Source organism: Xiphias gladius, chromosome 18 (assembly GCF_016859285.1).
Source record: "Xiphias gladius isolate SHS-SW01 ecotype Sanya breed wild chromosome 18, ASM1685928v1, whole genome shotgun sequence".
NCBI classification, from domain to species: Eukaryota; Metazoa; Chordata; class Actinopteri; order Istiophoriformes; family Xiphiidae; genus Xiphias; species Xiphias gladius.
Window position 1 is genome coordinate 14422221 of NC_053417.1, and position 22167 is coordinate 14444387.

A 22167-nucleotide genomic window follows, 5' to 3' on the forward strand; every position below is an offset into this window, starting at 1 on the left:
TTTACATTTTACTTAGGTTATATGATTTGCCACAAACCATCTGCAGACAAACCACAGTTATTGTAAATACTCTTTCCTAAACTAACGGGCCAGCATTCATACATTCAAAGCTGTGACAAAAGATGCATATAGACTGTTGATGTGCAACTCTGTGCTTGTCATGCATGGGTTTTGCATCACTGTTGCCTACAGAGATGTGATCAGCTATATTGAGAGCCAAGATATGAATTATATATAGTAGTTTAGATAGTTACTGTAATAAAAATAAATAAATAAAGACTATAATTTGAAAAGGCTACTGGAAAAACAATTAGAGAAAATAGATGATAAAGGAAGAGGAAAGCTTTCATTTTCCTTGGGTGTCCCATTACAGGTGACACCAAGTTGACTCTGATAGAAACAACTGTGCCTTTGAGGAAATGTTTGGTTAAACTGGAATGACAGTTCACAGGGAACCGTAGAGATGGAAGACGTAGGGAATTGCTTTTCTGTTACTCTCTGCACTCTTTGGCCAGAGAGGGAAGCCAGGTTTATCGAAACCCTCGGAACCCTAAATTGGCAAACTACTCATGTTTGCGTTTTACGTTACACGGACAGCTTTGCTATGCTACAGTACTGTATGTGAACATACTCTGACTTCACAGGTGTACAGTTTGTCTACATTGCGAGCTGAATCAGCCTATCTGTGTCTGAGGGATGGCCACTTCTGGGTGTCTGAACACACATGGGCTAGCTCAGCTTTGCCAGGTGGGGGATGTGACTTCCAGTGTGAAAGCAGGGACTTGGGAATAAGGTCAAGGTCAGGGGGGGAGGGAAGAGAGAAGGTGGTGTGCAGTGACTGCACTGCTGTACTGGTTTTTGTTACCAGTGTGCACGCAGCTGTAGAAAGCGGCCCTGAGTTGTCGTGTGGCGGTGGGAGCAGGGAGCTCTTGCCGAGGGGGCAGCAGTGAGGTGGAGGCTTCTCAATCTGTTGTGGCACTGATCAAATCTTCCTCCTCCTCTTGCTCCTCTCCCTGTTTTTATTTCTCCTCTTCCCCCAGATCACTAGCCTTCTGCTCTTCCCCCCTCCAGGAACTCTGCTCTTGTTCTCTTCTTAGCCCCAGGTGTGGCCAGAGAAGGTGGTGGCTGGCTTTGGAGAGATGAGGGCTGCTGCTGCCCCCTGGTGGCGTCCTGGTCCCTGTGCTCTATGACTTCCTAGTCTGACCCCAGCCGACAGCACAGGCTGCTCCTGCAGGGGAACAGGAGGCACTTTTAAAGGGAGAAAACAGTACCAGTACCAGAAACCATTTGCAAGAGAAACAAAGACTAAGTAAAAAGAGAAGCAAATTTCTTCTCACCTATGTCCGCGATAGTGATCATTCTATCAACTCTTGAGTTTCAGAAAACTAGTGAATGGACACAGGAGGCAGAAAAGATGTAATTAATAATGCAGGCAAAATGTTAAATGATAAAGCACTAGTTGAATATTTCTCTTACCTGTTGGCTGGAGTTAGCTGAGGGTGGGGTGATCACGCTTTGGTCCAGTAAGGGGTTGACAGGGGCAGAACAGGGGAGATGCGTAGCTCGCCAGTAAATTTCCAGGTACTCTGCAAGGTGTTCACAAGCATCGTCCAGCTGATTCTCGTCCAGGATGACATCAAACATCTCCTAATGAGTCAAAGACGGGAACACGAGAGATAAGAATTTCAGGTCTTTTCAAAAGCCTTTTCTGAGCCTCATAATTTTGAGTTTTGTGCAGAGTGACATACAGGTGGGCACTGAGCGAGTTTGTCCCCTGCCATCATCTGAACATTGAGGTGTTTGCTTTGTGACTTCCCTCGAGATTTGATCAGCCTCTGAAGAACCTGTGAGATGAGCCAGAGACAAAGAGAGTCAAGCAGTTAAAAAGACTCAAGACTAAAAAACTCAGTTAGTGAAGGTCATCAAGTGCACGGTTCGAATTTGATTTCCTTCATCATTTTCCTCATTGTTTTCTTCTTTTATGTAGTCATATCAAGCGAGTGCATCATGGTATATCATCTGAAATCCGGCCACAGTTTTCTCACTATCAACTCCCTTTTAACGTGGAAATCCCCCTGCTAAGAAATTCAGCTCAATTCGATGAATCATTAAATCTATGAAATGTCAAAGAAAGGTGAAAAATGCTCTTCACACGCTGTGAGAGTCCAAGATGACATCCTCAGTCCAAAACCCAAAGACATTCAGTTTACAGTGATACAGATAAAGGCAGCAAGTTTTTACTTGAATAAACGACCAAAATGATTAAACAGTTATCAAAATAGTTGCAGATTAGTTTTCTGTTGATTAAATAATCGACTATTATACTGTTTCATCTCTAATTTTTAATAATAATTAACAACTATAGAGGCAAAAACATAAGTCTTGAATGAGTGAATTCCTTTGCTAAGTTTATGTGGGATGTACTCTACTTTAGGCGAGGAAACTTTGACGTAGACGATGATGGGAGCCAGAGAAGTTTTGAGGAGCTGTGCCGGGTGGTTGATAGTGTCTGCGTCCAGGACGACCAGCTGAAGAGACTTGGCCAGCTCAAAGATCCTCTCTATCTCACTCTGGACCTCAGCTGTGAACAAACCAAAGAAAGAGACGGAGCTGTATGAGACACGTTTAGCAGAGCAAGAGCCGTCACTGAAGTTTAGCGCAGACTTGACATTAAATAAAGAAGAGGCATCTATTCGTAGCAGGTATTAATCTTTATTTAGCAAAAAAGATCAAAGACTCGTCACTCACCGAGACTGGAGCGCGTGTTGGATCGCTCCATTATGGCCTTCTTGTTCAGCACTGAGCGCTTCGCCAGTGACAGATCAGCAGTCACCCGTGTAATAGAGATCCTAAAGAAGAAGCGTCTTATCACATCACATCCACAACTGTTCCATTTCAAAGGATGAGATGAACTTGTACTCCCTTGCAGCTAAAAATAAATCATCATCATCATCATGCGTCCCATCGACCATGAAAACGTGATCGGCAGAATCCCACGAGCAGCTCTGTAGCTCAGTCCCAGTGTTACTGTACACTGAGCTGCAGCTGCACGGAGCAACACAGACAGACGTACCCACCTGCCATCAAATCTGTGCTTTAGGAAGTCAAACAAGGCTTTCTGCATCATGTCTGTTACCTAGGCGAAAGATAGGAAGAGGGAAGAGCGGAGAGAAGTTAGGAGACACTATACGCCTATGCACACACACACTTAGCCCTACATATTATTCATATTTTTTCATTCACTTTCTTTTGATTTTGGTAACACTTTAGTTTAAGTTTCCCTATTTAGCCCCTATGAGCACTATATAAACATTTAATAAATGGTTTTTAACACACTATACTGTAGTTGTAAGCAGCTATAAGGACATTTTTAAATGTTTTTTTAATGTACAGCCTGTGTCAACTGTTATAACGTCTCTGAAGACATATTTTATATTATTACAACAATCGTCATTGATTATGTGTGTTTATACACCAGCATCTACTTATGGATGCCTCACAGGAGGAGTTATGGTTGTTAACAAATACATTAATTAACACTTATAATGCTTACGAACACTAAATAGGAGAACTTAAAGGCAAAGTGCTGCCTTGACTCTTGAGTGTAAGACAGAACTAATCATTAACTAATCAACATACACAATCAATTTGGCACATTCACATTTAGCATAATAAAACAGGGCCAAAAATACATTACAGTAAACATATCCTTTCATTTTTAAAACATTTACATTGTGGGCCTCATGAAAGACAATGCTGTTATCACCAGAACAGACACTCAAAACAGATAGTAATGAGCACCATTAATTTGTGTGTTTGCTTGTGTATGATTGCATGTACACTGTGAGGATGAAGCAGACCAGTCTATTTTCAAACAGTCCTGAAAAATGGATGGCCTTTGGAATAGGGGATGAAGCGCACCGCACAGTGGTGTTACTCTTCCACGTTGTAACAGAGAGATAATGAAACAACAAGAAGAGAAGAGAGTGTAAGAGCGGAAAAGAGAGAGACTATGTTAAAGAACAATAGCGAGCAACTGAATATAATATGTACAAGAGACACAAAGCAGAGGGAAAGAGAACGAGAGGGAAGGAGAGAGGGAGGCAGGCTGGTGTTCACCACTGTAACATCCCCAAAGCACATCACCAGAGCGATACATAAATATTTCACACACACACAAAACGAACGGCTTGGCGCACAGCCTGCACAGTCACAGAGGGGAGAGTGAGGCAGAGAGAAAATGCTGAAGACATTCTGTTCATTTACATGCCTCACATTTCAACATGTTCATCAGCAGATTCATTCAAAATGGACTTTTTCTAAGATAAATCCAATGTGTTCTCATACATCTCATCCTATATGTGTTACACAGAGTTAAGTAGAAGAGAATATAACATACAGCAGCTCATATAAAGGGGCATACGTGCAGGTCGGTATCACTCAAAATGGATCCTGGTGTGTGTGCTATAATTTTGTCATGATGTGAATGTGGTGTTTAGCATCAGTGTTAATGGGATAATAGAGCCGAGAGTGATTCCTTTAAGATCAAACCGAGCAAGTCCATACTGGACCGGAAAATACAATCCAGATCGGACCGGAACGAACAAAGGCAGGCCAGGGAAGAAAAAAACAGACTAAACTGAACTCAAACACTCAAATATGTTGATATGTACATCTACGGCTGGTGTTAACAGTTCTTTTCAATATTGATTTATGTCAATGATTCAGAGTGTATAAGATTATGATAACTACCCATCAGAATTTACCACAGCATAAAGTGATACCTAAAAATTGCTTACTTGTCTTACTGAAAATAAAAAAGGACTGCATGCAATTATCTCTCTGAGGCTGGATTGAGGCACAGCAGCGCTTTGGGCTAAAAGCAAAACATCAGCGTGCTAACATGCTCACTATGACAATGCGAAGAGGCTGATGTTTAGCTGTTATGATGTCTACCATGTTCATCGTCTTAGTGGAGCATGTTAGCATGATAACGTTTGATAATCAACACTAAACGTAACGTGCAGCTGAGGCTGCTGGGAATGTCATGAGCATTTCATGAATGTCTGCACCAGATTTCATGGCAATCCAGCCGGTAGTTGTTGAGACATTTCATTCAAAACTGCAAATGTCAACTTCATGGAGACACTAGAGGAAAGTCAGGGATGGCCAAAGTCATTAGGATACTACCACTTGGCACCATGAATGTCTGTGCAAAAACTCCATGGCAATCTATCCGGTAGATGTTGAAATATTGCAGTCGGGACCGAAGTGCTGGACCAACTGACAGACTGGCATTTCCATCCTTAGAGCTATATCGCTAGCATGACTAAAAAAATCTATTTTTAGTGGTATGATACTCATATCTCAGGAGCTATAAGCACTAGATGTTTGGTGTTTTACGTTATAAATGACTTAAAGCCATGAAGTGTGATTTTAACATTTCTGACTTTGGCGTTCCCCAGTGGTTGTATCCAAAGAGACACTTTGGCTGACAGCAGTATGCTACATTACTCCATCTGATTTGATCCAGAGAAACTGAGACGAATGGACTGAAAAACTCTGCACCATGCACCATCAATGATACTGGATCATTTTTCTACAAACAAAACTCCTGTGGCTTTAAACAATCAATTTTACCAAAACAAAAACAAAAATAATACGTTAATTTTCTTTTGACTGACTACTTGATTATTTGGTTAAATAATTTCAGCACAAGGTCCATATCTGAACACATCCAGGTGATTACTCCAAACACAAAGCAGAACCAACCTATACTAACAGAAGAGCACTACTGGTGGTTGTCTCACCTCATATCCTTTCAGTGAAGGGCCCACCAGCACCACTGGCCGCATAGAAGGAACCACATCATATGGAGGAATATGTTCAGTCTGCACAGGCCACAAGCACAGCAAGGATTTGTAGGTGGAAAAATATAGAACGTGTTGAAACTAATTTAATGACTAACACAGTTAAAAGAATGGAAAATCAGTCGCTCTGCACGTCGCTAGCCATGTACAGAGCCATAAGTGTAGCGGTATCCTTGACAGTATTCTTAGATAAATTGTAAAAATGTAAAGATATTCGCAGAGGAAGAGGCACAATGACAAACATACCTGTTTCTGCTTCTGTTTGGCTTTCGGAATAAACAGAACGAACATTAGGCAGGAAGGAGAAAAGCTATAAGCTATAAGATGGCTCTGACAGTAAGTCATTACTTTGGTGGAAAATATTTGAGTTTTGAAGCTTGGTAAAAGTGCATTAACAAAGAAAACATGCATGTCATGCTGGGCTGAGGAAAAGCACATTTACAGTGTGGCCCTGCAACAAAGTAGGCTTTTTTCAGTTTCCTGTAAATTTAGGATGGCTGATCTCAATTCAGTTGTTCTCTCACATAATCATTAAGCTTAGTTTCATGTAAAAGGCAAAGTGTGCTGATAGGATATTACTTACTGAAGGGAACATTTTAGCCGAGGAATAGTCCCTGTATGTAAATGTAACCCTGTGAGAGCATGCAGTCCGAGTAGAGGCAGAGCAGACAGACACAGCAGCAGGACTCCACCGGTCTAACCTACCTGCAGATGGTGGGGTGGACCTCCAGCCTCCGGATGAAGCGTTCCCTCCTTTCCTGTGGAGCAACATAATGCAAAGCTTCATTATGCGCAAATCCCCTCAGGAGGCAATTTAGAGAGAAGGACTTCGAAAACAGAGAAACATATGAGCAAGAACTAGCTATGTCCAAAAAAAAAAAAAGTTTTCAAAGAGCGTGCTTAGACAGGAAGGTGGTAGAATTAGGGCAATGGAGAGAGACAGAAAGCCAGAGACACAGAGACGAGAAGAGGAGTGATAACAGAGATCTCTCAGAGCTGTGTGACCTCTGACCTTGCTGCTGCTTTTTGCTCTTGTTTTATCCTCATGGCTTCTAGTTTGACTGGGCTCGGGATGAAAGTGATGTCTGCTCCTTCCTTCACCAGCCGACCAATCCACCAATCATTGTTGTATTTCTGCACGACAGTGAAACACACCTTAAATGACTGTGAAGTTAGGCTGCAAACATGACGGACATCGCCTCTCATGATAACAGTCTGTATATGCAAGGAGGCAGTGATAGTAATAGAATTGAGAAGGCCTCTCACCTCTTTTATGTGCAGAAAGTCTTTGGTTTCAAAGTTAATAGCAGCACCTTGGACTGGACAATCTTCATCAAGAGCTCCACAGTAACTCACATTGGTTTTCACTGCAAAAGCTACTGGTTTAGTCTGTTGAAAGAAAAAGAAAGTAAAAAATATGAGATATATGAGAGTCGGTACACACTGCCCCTCAGGAACTGAAGGCAAATTTAAGAGTGAGCATTGACCTTTGACCTTTGACCCTCGGGCTCTCACCTTGGCTCTCTCAAGCTGCAGCTGAGCCTGGCGCTCGGCTTCACGCCGAGACGCCTCCTGGTCCTCCTCCAGGGACAGGTCGGAATCAGAGGGTCGACTAGTGTAGGAATCGGCTGAACCCTGAAAGACAGGAGGAGACGAGAGGAGAGAAATAACTGTTACAGCCCCGGCAGAGAGCAGTTAAAGCCAATACAATACAGCACCTAACACCTTGTTGCAGCTGTTCAGAATTACTCATGATATAGTAACTGTTGAGTTATAACACATGGCTCCGATGCCGCTCCAAAAAGATCACCTACATCTCCCTCTGTGTCCCCCATGTCTTTCTCCTTGCTCAACCTGTCTCTAAACCTGCCCGTCCTTTCCTGAAGCCATGTGATCCAGCCTGCGGGTTCCTGCAGCTTTCCAAAGCAGCCCTCTCAGGGGAACATGTGCTTGAGCACTGCAACAACACCAACAACCAGTAGAGTATTGTTGTCTATTCATCCATTCAGCCAGGCACACCAGATGTTGGCAAAAGCCCGGAGTCTTCAACCAGGAAAAACTCTGACAAGAGTATTGATAATATTTCAATCCATTTTCTAGAGTCCAGATTGGTCTCTATCAAGTAAGGATGTCTTATAAATTGTGTCACTAGACAAATTTGAATTTGTTTGAATTTGTGTTCTGAATTTGTTTGTGTATCAATGGATCAAAATGTTAAGTATCAGAATTTGTTTTAAAAATTAAATGCATTTATATGACACTGAGCACACTTTCAAGTCCAATAAAAACAGCTGCTGAGCTTCAGTCTGTATGTTAGCAGTATTATCTATGCTCAAATAAAACTTTAAGTTTGTGGCAACAGCCTGGCCTCTAAGAACAATAATAACTAATTCAACTCCCTTTACCTCACGTTATTGTATAATACTATTAGAACTTTAAAAAATTTAAATTAATATTTAAATTTTGATTTTCAAATAAGAATATATAAACAACATTTTCCAAAATCCAGATACAAATAACAAAATCTGCTGCACATACAAATTCACATTGAAGAATTATAACATACAATCCAGATTTATTTGGCTCGTAGCACACTTCTAACTTCCTACAAAGGATTTAAATGTCTATCACGAGAGAACAAGATCATCACAATTCTGAACAACACAAAACAAACAAACAGAAAAAGCTCTCTCTTTTCTGTGAAACACTGTTATGGAAAATATTAAAAACTCACTGGAGCACAATTAGAGTACAGAGAGATACAGAACCTGTCAACCTCTTTACACTTAATAATAATAACTTTACTTATATAGCACCTTCAAAATCACAATTAGAACGTGTTTTACAGTAATACACATGTAAACTTCCAGTCTGATAAAACTCTCACAAAGCTCGCCTCACCAGATCCTACATTCTTCCTCTCACTCCATCAGCTGCCTGCTCTTCCCCGGTGGCTGCAGTCCCAGCTGGGTGCAGGGCTAGAAGACTCCTCACATACCAGACAGGAGCACCCACATAAGACAGCCAAATATAGCCCCATAACAACGCCATCCTTCTTTTACCTTTTTTTTTTCTCCTCCTTCCACCTGTCTCCTCCTCCCTCCTCTCTTCCTTTCTCCCCTCCGGCTCCATCTCTCCTTTCCGCCAAAAAGCTGTTTTAGCTAAAACTAGTGCATAATGTTTGGATATCATTTAAATATCAAAGCCTGCCAGAGGTAGAGCAGAATCTGTAGAATCTACCAGCAGAAGAAACAAAACCTAATTATATTTTTAGCAAAAAATGTCTATATGTTGTCTTCACCCATTCTGATCGCACTTATACATTGTTTTGATATAATGAAAAGGGACTATAGTGAATGAAGCACGGGGCCACCAGTCCCTTCCTCTTTGTCACTGTCCATGACTCAAAGTCCTTTGCTAAAGCATCACACAATTCTGCTGAAAACTGCATGGCTTCCCAATGAGCTTCAAGGGTGCAAAATAGTCAGATCTTCTTCTGTCTGCCCTTTGGCTTTTGAGTCGTGCAAAACTGTAATGAATTTTTAGGGCAGATTCAGAGAATCAGATATAAAGGACAACAACATTATCCTCAGAGTGTACTCCACTGAGTGTTGGCATAATCCGACAAATGCACTGTACTGTCGGATGATTACAGTAGTGTCAGTTCACATAATCACTTGAAATGTACAGTATATTCTGTCACTAGTTGCTGTGTGGTGCCCCACTACTACATTCCAGATATTACTCGACATTTTTTAAAGTTTGACTGTCTGAGCTTTTAATACAAAGAGTGACAGCATATGATTGTTTTTTTTAAACTGCAAAGTAATAAACTCTGAATTCTCCATATTTTGAGCGACCATACAGTTTCTAAACTTCTTCCAGTTGTGTGGGAAGTTTTAAATAACGAAAACCGCTTTGGCCTGGGAGTTGCTCTGTCTGCTTCCATCTCTTCCTCCTCAGTGCTTTTCAACTGCGCCATAAGTGCCTGATATTCACACATTACAGCCAATTGCAATGCAGATTTGGCTAATGCCACCTCATCGGTAACTCTGACACATCCCATGGTGCTGTGTCATTCAGAGCTATTCTCAGTCAGAGATATATTTCAGACACTTGCCTGTTTTGTATTTCTCTCCGTGTGCATGAAAGAAGAACCCACATATATAAAGCCACCCGGTGGGGGAAGATCTGAAATAAGCTGAATGTTTGTCAACTGACAAGTCAACAGAACAGATACTGAAAGTCATGTAACAGTCCCCCCTCATCAGCAACATCATAAATATTATGGGCATGCATATTGCAAGCTTTAAAGGATATTCATTTTTAAAAACCTTTATCATTTTATGCTTCACAGCCAATATGAAAGTGCTACTAAGTAATCTGATAAACTGTATTACAATACATGTAAACATCCAGACTCCACATTTATTAAAAACTGTAGAAGAAAAAAAGAAAAGAAAAATTGTGACAGTAAAAACCAAGCCATACCATCAGACTCAACAATATGTTTTATCACCGTGCACTCATTGTATCTTTAGACAAACTCACTCTGCCTCATTGCAGCGCTTTAACTCTGAAACCCCGCTGCTCACCACACAACACTGGGATCAATGGTGGCATCTAATATAATCACAGACATGCAGGTTGCAGTGTTGGAACAGCATTAATGTTTCTGGGGAACTCAAAGCCCACTGTGTTTTCTGACTGTCTTGACTTTTAAAACAACAAACACCCACTCACAATCTAGTTGCCTTCGCAATATTGAGGAAACGAGAGAAAAGGAAGATAACGAGAAATCCCTCACATACTGGAAGTCCTATTAGAGACTGAAACATTATAATGACTCTGCAGCAGTTGTGGATTTTCGCCAGCAGAGGGAAGCACGCACATTACAAACAACTTGGCTTTATCAAAGAGCCAACTGTGAATGACACTTTATAAGGCATGATTCAGTAACTGATGGTGTTTATACTTAACCTTCATTTTTGACTTAGACTGCACAATATTTGACATAACATGTGAATTTGTTATGTATGTATGTAGATATACAAATTATTTATTCATTTTTTTTATTGGTTCTTTTTCAAAAATCGTACTCTATAGTCTATGCATTTTTGAAATTTCATAGTGGACTCTTAAGTGGCAATTGCACCCAAAGCAGCATCATGAAACTGATGAAGCAAATAGAACCACAAGTATGTGTTCAACTACAATATTTAAAGGTGGGAATGACTTCATACAAAGACAGGTGATAAGATTCAAAAAATAACATCAAAATCCATGACGTTCAACAGATGGGTGTCCAAGTGAGGTACAAGTCCAAAGCAGAGCTGCAAAGTAGCTTAAGATAGATTGACAAACTGTGTGTGTACAGTACAGTATGTCCAAAGAAGATGAGGAGAAGGAAGGAGATGTGGGGAGATGCTGGCAAAGTGAGTGAACCAGAACAGGCTTGTGCTGAGACAAGAGTGAGAGGGGATGGTTGAGAAGAGAAGATAAAAAGCAGAAAGAAGATGTCTCAGGACAGACAGATGGGGGACTCGTCAATGAAGAGGTCGAGTTTGCATGCAGAGTGATTAAACAAAAAGGGGAGCATCAACAGCGTACCTTGTTACAGATGAGTCCTGTAGCACTCGAGTCGGAGGCAGACATGATTCTCCTGCCAGCGCTCTCTTCCTCCCCCCATTGCACAGAAAAGGCGGAACCCTCCTCCCTTCTGCCCATGGTTACAGGGGGGAGAGAGAGAGGGAGGCGCGCTCAGCCTAAGTGCTTCACAGCTGACGTTGCTGCGCTGCTTCAACAGCCATTTCCTATACAAAATTGATGCCCTGACTGCAGCATTGGTGTGTACACACCCGCATACTGGTACAGCACAGTGGGTTTCTTCAGCTTTGTGTCTGCCCTCATGTAAAAAAAGGAGCTTTCCTCGGGTTTCAGGCATCATCTCTATGTCCCTCTCCCCTCCTCTCCTCTCCTCTCCTCTCCTCAGTCCCCCCAACCCCCCTTGCGCCACAAATCTCATGTATCCCTCTCCAGCATCACAACATTTGCAAGTTCGAGAGATCCTGAAAAATTGACATCAAATCAACCAGTTCCACAGGCAGGTCTTACTGCTGTTTACTGTCACACTGCAGAGTGTCGTTTTTCAACGGGCACAGATAGAACTTCTATAAATAAGACAGAACAAAAACTGAGCAGTTATGTAAGCAATGCTAAGTGTTAATAACTATAAACAAGCGAGGAAAAGCTGACAGATAACTGAGTCCATAATTGTAATTCCTCTGTAATTTGGGTTTTTGGATACAAGTTCTCTTTGCTGAACAGGTGACCTCTTCAATAGTAATAATGGCAGAAACTAACACAGAGGGTGTACAGTTAGCAGAAAATAAGGCGAGAGACAGATTGGAGGACATGGATAGAACGACGAAGACGAATAGAGGAGGGCAGGGCTGTGCCCGCCTGCCTGTCTGCCTGCCCTGCACCATCCTTCTGACGGGAAGGTGATGCATGGGCCTATAGAACAGAATTGCAGTGGTGAGTCAGCAAGCAGCCATCTAGAGTCCATCAGATGTCTTAATAAGCCAAGAGAGAGGCCTCTATTGTTGAAGACAGCCTTGTTGTTCCCGGCAAGACAGGGCTGCATGCCTGCTCTCCGGGTCGCCCCAGGCACTGAGGACCCTACATTGGCATCCATTATACTGGCAGCATGCGCTCCCTCACCCTCATTCAACTTTGGCTGCGTAAGAATTAAGTGCACTCCACCAGGGCTTTTAGCAAAAATGTCTCAGGGCTATATTTCTGCGTGGCTTTTTAACATTAAAGGGAAGAGGGCAGGCAAGCCTAAAAACACACACGCACGCACGCACACACGCACAAACAAACACACACACACACACACACAAATTATTGTAGTTAGAGCAAGTCACTCCCTCAGATGCCTCTGGAACAGAGAAGATAGGGTGACTATTTTCATCATTAGCGTTGCGCATGTCTGCATGCCTCTCCCACTTTCAAACAGTGGGAGAGGCATGCAGAGATGGGGGAAATGAAAAACAGAAGAAATAAAAAGAAGGCTAGAAACAGAAAGAGGGGGGCAAAGACAAAACATGCCTGTACAGCAAATTTGATTGATGGGGCGAGAGAGAGGGAACTTAAACTCTCAGGGAAAAAAAATGAAAAGTGATTTTTATAAATATCTTGTCATTTGTCTGCTTTGTCAGTGTTAACCCTGCAACGTCTTTTTAGGTTGAATTGAAGTGAGAGACAGAATGAAAAAGACAAGGGGGGAAAGGTTACAGACTGAGAAGAAAACAGAGACGAGAAAGAGGGGTGGAGGAAGAGTACATTAGAACAATAGGAAGAGAGATTAACAGCAGAAGCTTTTACTTTTTGTTATTTTCTTGCTGTTCAGTTGGTCTAATAATAGCTCTCCTCTCCTCTCCTCCCCTCTCTTCTCGTCTCCTCTCTTCTCCTCGCCTGTCCTTGCCTCTCCTCTCCTTACACCCTTCCCATCTCATTCTGGGGTTGACAGTGGAGGAGAGGATAGTGGAGGATTGTCAAAGTTCACTGAGTTTTGATGAATTCCCTCCAGAAAGAGCAAAGCAGATCTGAGACTGGCTCAGCTATATTCACTGATGCCAGATAGCCCATCTGAATGTGAACTAAGTGCCTATATGGAGAAGAAGAACGGACAGCCACTGTGGCTTGTCTCTGTTCAGTCTACAGCATGTATACTGCCTCTGCAGTGATGGTGGATTCATTTTTTTCCTTCCCTCCGAAACAATACTATCACATTCGGTGCTTAGCCCCCCTGGTAATTTAATGCAGGTGTTCTTCATAACGTTTCTCTTTTTAGCACTTTTCACACAGACCTTCACAATCAAAGAGAAACACACAGACAAAAGCTCGTGCAAGGTGGGTGTGGACAGTGGTTAAAGTGGAAACATCACTCACATAGTAATTTCAAACTTGATGTTATTTCTCAACCATACTATATTTGGATAAGTGACATATGGTAATTCTCATCAAGGCACAGCTATGTTTTATAACTAGTGCTGATACAGTACCTGAGTTTTGGAGTGGAGTGTTTTTCGACAAAACCTGTGTTTTAAAAAGGAGCCAAAGGTCTCAAATGTTTAATGGTATATAAACACAAGCAGACAATTTTTTTCTTAAATAAAATACCACCTAAAATTAGAATTTAACCAGTAAATATCTGTTTAAACAATTAAATAAATAAACAACAGCATGAATCTGACCGGGCATTCAATGCCAACTTTCAGTACTTGACAGTTTTTGATGCTTGCTGCTACAAAAACATTTTTCTGGGTATAAAGAAAAACGTATTAAGGTTTGATTAAAAAAATTTTATCCATTGAAGTTTTTTTTTTTTTTTTGCTGAGCACCATAGATTTGCCCAGTGCAACCACACTCTGCTGTAATGCAAGCGACTGGGAAGCTCTGCACCAACTGGGAACTAAGAAGCCCTCCCAACAAATCCAGAGATTTAAGCAAATAACATTCTCAGTCACCTGCCCGTGTCTCCAACCGTTTGACTTGTGAAGTGTATCGGGGGAGATGAGACAGCATTACAGCCAGAAAGAGGGTCTCCTGACAGTGAAACCAGAGTAGGGCAGAGTGGATCAATAGGAGAGCCACCCAGATTGATACTCCATCCTGTCCCGAGCAGCTCCACCCTCCTCCTGCTCTAATGTTACCTCAGGATACTTTCTCCTTCTTCTGCCTGTAATGAGCCCTTGGCAGATCCTGCAGCCTATAAATTAACACTTCCAAGTAATTTCAACACACACTACACAACTGCTTTCTCACCAAAGACACCAAGTCCTCACAGAAGCAGAGATTTAAGAGTAAAGGACATCTTGTGTGTGCCATCTACATAGAGGACTGCTACTGATGCAATGAGGACAATGTAATGACGTGAATCATCACAGAAGGGTCTGGAGTTTAGCTGGAACATAGTGGAGGAAGAGGAGTAGGGCGCAGTTAGCCCAGTCAGGAAGCTCTATCTTTCATCCACGCTGTTGACTTGGCCTTGCCGGCTATGCTCTGCATTCTTAGGCTTTCATCCCCCCAGGGATCCCTCAACCTGACTTCACCAAACTGCTTCAAAGTGCGGAGAGGCTGGAGCTAACCCACATAAAGCTGTGTACCTACAGTGCAGCGCAGGATGGCACAGTGCTGCTGCATCCTTCATTAAATCAGATGTGTTTGTTAGAAGCTGACCTGATTTAGGCTCTAGGTTTGAGTTAAGCCTAATTGGTGCGTCTTGACTGGTGGGCTGAGCAAACTGAGGAAATGTCAGACTTATCAATATGTAATGGTGCCCTACATATTCACACATTCCAGCTTTACATCTTAGAGCGGTAGGTTTGGTTTTTTTCCGAGCTTCAGTCTTAAACATTTTCAGTCACTACAGGGAGTTAGTTTATCAAAATACTACAGATTGCAGATGTTACAGCCAGGAAGGCCAGATGAATAAATTGGAGATGTTTAGAGAATTGAGAGTTTTCCTCGATATGACCAGTAAAAACGTACTGATGTCATATGAAAAAATGAGAGAGCGTATTTTGTTACATTCTGACTTTGTTCTTGTCTTTAATGAGTAAAAAAATAATAAAATAAAAGGTATGGTTTCTAAACAGGAACTCAAAGAGAAGCTGGAACTTGAATCTTCTCCACATTGCTGGTTCATCAAATTTAATCAAGGCATTGCACACTGATGCGCCAACACACACACACACACACACACATGCACAAATACACACACACACACACACACACACACACACACACACCCACAAAGCACTTCGCTCCTCACGGGACAGGCTTTTAGTGCTCTGTCTCATGCAGTATTTAATTGACCCCACACAGGAAGCCTAGCGGTCCCAAATGCACTCCTTCCCCCCACTAACAGAGAAAGCATGAACGCCTGCGAGTATGCCCACAGCTTCCCACCACTGCTCCTCTGTCACACAACTGCACTAAATGCCATTAACTGCTTTGGTGCAACTCAGACTTTCCACAGAAATGTCAGAGATGAGGGTGAGGAGTTTGGACATACATCAAATTTGCTCTAAATGCTAAAAATGTAGATGAAAATTCTGCCTTTGACAGACCCATGCATCAACACAATTTCTCAAACTTTCAGTCAAAATTACGAAGAGCGGAGCTGAAAGATCTTCCTGTTTCTATAAAGTAAAACTACATCTGATCGGGTATTATTCTATCATTCTAAAGCATTTACAGATCTACAATAAGGTTTCTAGTGGCTGTCAACGCAATTTGCAGAAATGAGATCAGATGCTGAAGAGACAGCAGCATACTTACTCAGTTGGAGGTAGGAGAACACACTCCCCGTCTCTCTTGCTCGCTCTCTCTGCTAGTCAGTCATGGTGTGCTCTCTCTCTTGGGTAACACTGAAGTGTACTGTAGCGTGCTTGTAAGCAGTCTATGCCTCTCTCTTTCTCTACACCCCCCTCCTCTCTTATTCTCCACCACTCTCAGTACATAACCCTTTTCTACGTCAGCGAGGCTCTCTCTGCTCTGCATATCATCCTTCCCACCCTCTCTTCTCCTCTCTTTCTTCATCTATACCTCGCCCGTCCGATGGGACTGTATTGCAAGCGCATGTTAAGTTCATTCAGGACTCTATCCCGATACAACATCACTGTAGGAAACAAGATGACCATGTGATGTTGTGCTGAATGATACGCTCAGGCTCATAAAATTTAACATCAATCCACACTGTCGGATTCAAAGAGTCACACAGGCAAAAAATGCACTAGTAAAAATTAATTATAAAGCATCATGTTTTCATTTCACCTCTTGGGATTCTTACACACAAGTAAGTGAACAGGGGGGGCCACATATAACCATGTTGTGTCACTCACAATTACAAAGACAAAATTTCAAAGGGGAAAATCTGCCATTTTTATAGTCCTATCAAATAGTTTTTTCAGCCACTGTGGATTTCAACATGTCAGAAGCCAAAAGTTTAGAGACAGGAGAAAGTCTTATGGTGGTGAGGGGATATGGGAGCCATGTTAGTTGTCTCTGTTCGACATGTTGAGGCGTCCCCAGTGTAGCCCTCTGTTCACCAAGTGTGTTCTGTAGATGTCATGGCTGGCTGTACTCTGACAGCTGCTCAGCTGCTGGGTGTGTGTGTGTGTGTTTGTGTTACGGATGTGTAAAGATGTGGACGTGGGAGATTTTTGGAGATTTTGTCTTAATTTGTGCACAGAATGCCTTGCATAACACACGGTGTGTAGTAAACAACATGCATCTAAAGATGGACCAGTCTGACACCATAAAACCATGACTGTAGATGATGCGAAAATCTCCAGCAAAGTTGAGATTCATAATTCATAGGATAGCTTGCAGGAAACAGTGAAGCGGAGTAGAAAAAGAAATGTGAAGGAGAGAGAGGGAGACAGAGGAGGCATCTATTCAAATTCTGCATGAGCAGAAGATGTGAATAAAACATGAATGAATGAAGGTTTGAAAGTTAAACTCCACGGTGCTTTGCAATGAAAAGGAGAAAAGCAGAAAAAGGAGAGAGAGCAGCTTTAGGAGCTGCACCCAAGCATTGAGTGCGGCTCTCTGTCCGTCTGTCCCATATGAAGCGCCTCTCTGGTCAGAGCTGCTGCTGGTGCATTATGGATGAGGGGCTATTTTAAGGCACTTGGGATGCTGATTTTTGATTTTTCAGTGGAAGGAGATGACACCTGGCTGCTGCCAAATCCTTTCATGAGGTTTGTCCCGTACTCGATGGGTTCAGACACTCAGGTAGAGCATGTGCTCCCATCACAGACCCGATCCCTGTTTTGAAGAATGCACACCCAGAGCAGGGAGGAGGTAAACAGGCAGGTGGGATGCCAGTGCAGTGAGTGAGAGTGTCACCAAGCAGCGCTTCATATAGACAATGCAGTTTATGTAGTGATAAAGCACATATATATTAAATAATATCTGATTCACTGTGCAGTTTATTTAACCGCTGCACAGACAGTTTGTTCAAGCTGCCAATGTAAATATTAGAAGCAATAAAATTCCATGAAAATATGAGACCTTACTCTGCAGTCACAACATATCGTGTGTCTGCTTGATAATATTACACATTATTAAATAAAGCAGCAATGACTGTATAAGAAGAGAGGAGCATGATATTTCAACTTGGGATAGTGTTAATGTATGACACAATTGCTCATGGGCATGCATACATGCATATGCAGCAAGTTTCAAATGGGTTTTCTGTTTCCGTTAACACTTTACTCAGCGATGAAACTTTGAAAGGGTAATTTATAAACCATAAACAACACTTAAGTGCTCTCCATGCAACCAAAATGGAAATATTTGAATATGTATGAAAATAAAAATCATATTTTAAGTGCACCAACCTCCAATTATGTTCCCAGTTTTATGGTACTGTCCGGAATTCGATTAAATAAGCTATCTGACATATTGACAAGACAAGGTTTTGGTTCCTTATTTTACACATGAAAGACCTCTGTTCTGTGACTCTGCTCCTTTGCTAAACAGAGGAAAAGCAAAGACAAAATCAAGAGTTAAAATCTGATTTTGAAGCAAGCGTCTCATACAGGTACAAATCACACAGGTCATTTGCAGCTTATGTTCCAAGAGGAGATGTTTCATTTGAAAAGCCAAACCAGCATCAATGAGATGCTGCAGAGACTTTTAGCACTCTAGTAAACAGGATGAGTCTAGTGCGGAGACTCTGCCTAGACCCCTTGCAGTTTGCCCACCGGGCACACACTGAAGCAAATGATGCAATCATCTATTTTCTCTAGAGGACGTATTCCCAGCTGGATATGGCCGGCAGCAACGGTCAAAGTCATGTGTTTTGACTTTTCCAGCACCTTTAACACATTCCAGACCCTCTGGCTCACAGAGCTGCAGATGGACCCCCTGATAGCGTCCTGGATGAGGGATTATCTCACCAGTAAGCCAGGGTTTCTCAACCTTCAGCAATCTGTGTTAACTACGAAAGATGAAATATCTATCTCTTTATCTATCAGTCTCTCTTCTATAAAATCAAACCTCCAGGAAGTGACCATGAAGAGGAGAAAGTGGTGCCATCTCGTCCTTCACTTTCTAAAAATGTGTCAGGAGCGAGCAAACTAGGGAAAATATTCATCATAAAACTTAAAGATGAAAGGCTTTTTGACTTTTCGGTCAATTATTGCATTGCTATTTCATCACACGTCTCTTCATAATAATATAATTCTCTGTTCTCTATTCACCAGCTAATGGTGGACAACGTTATCAAGAGCAGAGTTAGTCGTTTGTAAACATCGGGTTACAATTTTGAGTCATTTAGATGGATATTGTTACATGATGTGCGTGGATATTGCAGTATCATTTACAGCTCTTACATCACCAGTTTCTCCACATAACATTGTCTCCGCCGGAATCTACACTCATAACTTCCCCCTTTAACATCAGTAATATCCCAGGCTCTTTCTGTTCTTTGGGTTGTCAGCGACTTTACTTCACTTGAGACAGTTTTTACCTTCTACTGTAATTTTTTTTTTTTTCTTTTATTTTTCCGGATGTCATTCTGTAGTACGGTATACTGAGGATATAAATTACAGTGAGAATATCATTCTCATAATGTAACTATAACTGTGGTAAGATAAACTTCATAAGCACGGGAGTTCAGACCAGCAGAGGGTTAGTGTACACCGTTGTGTTGACAGTCGATTGTTTTGTTTGTGCGGAAAAGAGTAGTGGAACATGAACGTTTTTCTGACTCAAATATAAGTAAAAGCAGTTTTATCACACTCTGGCTGCATGTATGATATGTGGCAAAACGACGCTTAGAGCCTCGGTGCAATTGCTGCAGCTTATCCCGAGCCTATACAATGATACGGTGGCGGCATATATCAGGCCCACGGCGGCGGATAATTGTTTTCATCTGTTGCTCCAGCTGACCACTTGTATTATTTTTGGTCAAAAATGGTTATCGTGCAGGTTTAAAAGCCCAGCTCAGCTGTCCCTAATTTTCTGCTGGCAGTCCGACGGTACCGAGGCATCCCGAGGCTCCCACACTCCGAGGCGAAGGACTCCCAGTGAGGCCAGCCCGTCTAATTTCATCATCGGTATCCCGACAAGGACCTGCTTCTGCCCTCACTGCTGTGTCTGAAGGACGCCCGCAGCTTGGTTCGAGAAAGCCTTCACGCGGCCCAGTGGCCCAGTACCTCGACCACCTACCGGAGAGACCCCCCCCCCCAAAAAAAAGAAGAAAACTGAAAATGAACCAACCTCGTTGAGCAGAAAGATGCTTGAATTGGTCAGGGACATCCGCAGTTAACGGGGATCTCGGTCACCTCAGCCCAACTTAGGTCGGAAAAAAAAAAAAAAAAGACATCAGCCGAAGACAGAGCACCGCCCCTCGTCCAAACATTTCCACGACACGGGAGAGAACGGCTCGGCTGCTGCTCAGCGCAGCGTTTGGACCCGAAGCTCCGGCGGCATCTGCGCTGTGAAATCCCTAGTTTCTGGATTCACGGCGTGATCGGTGGCTGTACACGGAGCCACGCGCGCGGGCACACAGATGGATAGATTACGGCTTTGGTGATAAATTATGCAAAGACCTGCACTTTTCACACAGCCCAGTCCCCCAGGATTTCTGCGGCTTCTTGTTTTCTATTTTTGAATTCTAATGTGTGGTGATCAGCTGTGAGTTTGGCATCAGCCCTCTTGACTTTGTGCCCCGCCACTCGTTCACTGACAAATCTACTTTAGTAGGATTTGACCGTATGGGCACATGTCTACAAAATTAACAGTTTTTACTTTCCAGTGTGTGACTTTCGACCCAGTCATCAAAAAGGTTCAGGAAGCAAAATGTGGCCCCTCCAGCTCAAGATTCAGCAGGATTTGTTGCTCGGCGTGAAATGAATGTAAGAGGACGGCCCTTATTCTAGGCAACTTGGTGAAATGTCATTATAGTGATACATCAAGAAGAAAACCGAGTCTTTGCATGTGAATTATCACAGTCTGAGACGCTGCACTTGGAAAATTTCTAGAGGTTTGTTTGAATTGGATGCTCTTTTCAGACGTTTTGTGTTCGCTGGCGGAAGCTGTCCAAGCAGGGAGGATGGGATGTAGATCCTCTCGGTTTTCACTGATCCAGCACTTCGGGCCCCCCTCACATCCTGTAAACGCCTTCCATTTCCACAGGGCCAATCGACCGCTCCAGTCAGCTAGTTTATTCTGGCAATGTCAAAAAGACAGGAGAAAGTCACTGACAGACTCTCTCATACACACTCACACACACACACACACACACACACACACACACACACACACACACACACACACACACACACACACAGACAGGGCCGCGGAGGGGGCCCATTAGGTGGACTGAAGCAACTTTTGTTATATCTGTAACTGGGTTCGAAGCAGCTTTAGTTGAAATCTACAAAACTGCAAATAAAATTTTCTCAGCGATGTTACACAGCAACCGCTGCTGTTTAGTGAAAATCCAGGACAAGCTTGAGTAAAATCTGGCAAAATCCAGGGCGAGTTAAAATTTAAAGATCTCCTCCAAACATGTTTCAAGACCTGTAAAAATACTCTGCTTTTTAGTATGTGACAAGGTTTCCCCTGCATGAAATTCCAAAAATTGTTTCTACTCACCATCTCTCACTGAAACATCCAGAATTTATGAATATACAATGATTAAATTCAAAAGTTTAACTGCTGGACACAATATTTCTCCTACTTCACTGTAAAACTCATTCTCAGTGTACGTGCTCTGGAGTTTTGAAGCGTCCACATAAGCCTTGTGAAGGTTTTAGGGCCTTGTGATGGCACATGCTTGTAGTTTGTCTTAATCTCAGATTTAAGATGAGAAAAAGTTTCCCTCCTCAGCGGCTGAAAGAAGAAGAGAAGTCTACTAGTGTCAAACTGCACAGAGCAAAACATTACTCTGCAAAGTGTAGGTCCATCCAAGTAAACAATGGATCCCTGGACACAGACAAAGAAAAGGCCTCCACCCCTCCTTCCTCGGAGGAAGACCCCCAGGGTGATGGAGATGACCATAAAGCGTGTGCCGCTTTTTCTGGTTCTCTGTCGTAATTTTGCGACTGTGGTTGTTTTGTCTCTTTGTGGTCGTTTTGTGTCACTTTGTGATTGTGCTGCATCTCTTTTTTTTTGCGTGTGTTTTAACCGGGCTTCATGCCTTTTCCAACAGCAAATATTAAATCACTTTTTACAGAGGCTCTGAGGCCCGGAGGCCCAGTGCATCAGAGGG

At 42.5% G+C, this 22167-nt stretch overlaps 1 protein-coding gene across 1 annotated transcript; it reads right to left on the minus strand.

Annotated features, from left to right (window-relative positions):
- Positions 1 to 307: 307 nt before the first annotated feature.
- On the minus strand, positions 308 to 20247 carry cacnb3b (calcium channel, voltage-dependent, beta 3b). Its single transcript, XM_040153931.1, has 14 exons — positions 20172 to 20247; positions 7386 to 7505; positions 7137 to 7259; positions 6883 to 7004; positions 6576 to 6628; positions 6117 to 6136; positions 5811 to 5891; positions 3078 to 3136; positions 2749 to 2849; positions 2430 to 2581; positions 1749 to 1844; positions 1477 to 1647; positions 1338 to 1385; positions 308 to 1228 (listed from the first exon to the last, which is right to left on the minus strand). The coding sequence occupies exons 1-13, from the start codon at positions 20208 to 20210 to the stop codon at positions 1356 to 1358; spliced, it is 1167 nt and encodes a 388-aa protein (XP_040009865.1). The 5' UTR covers positions 20211 to 20247; the 3' UTR covers positions 308 to 1228; positions 1338 to 1355.
- Positions 20248 to 22167: the final 1920 nt, after the last annotated feature.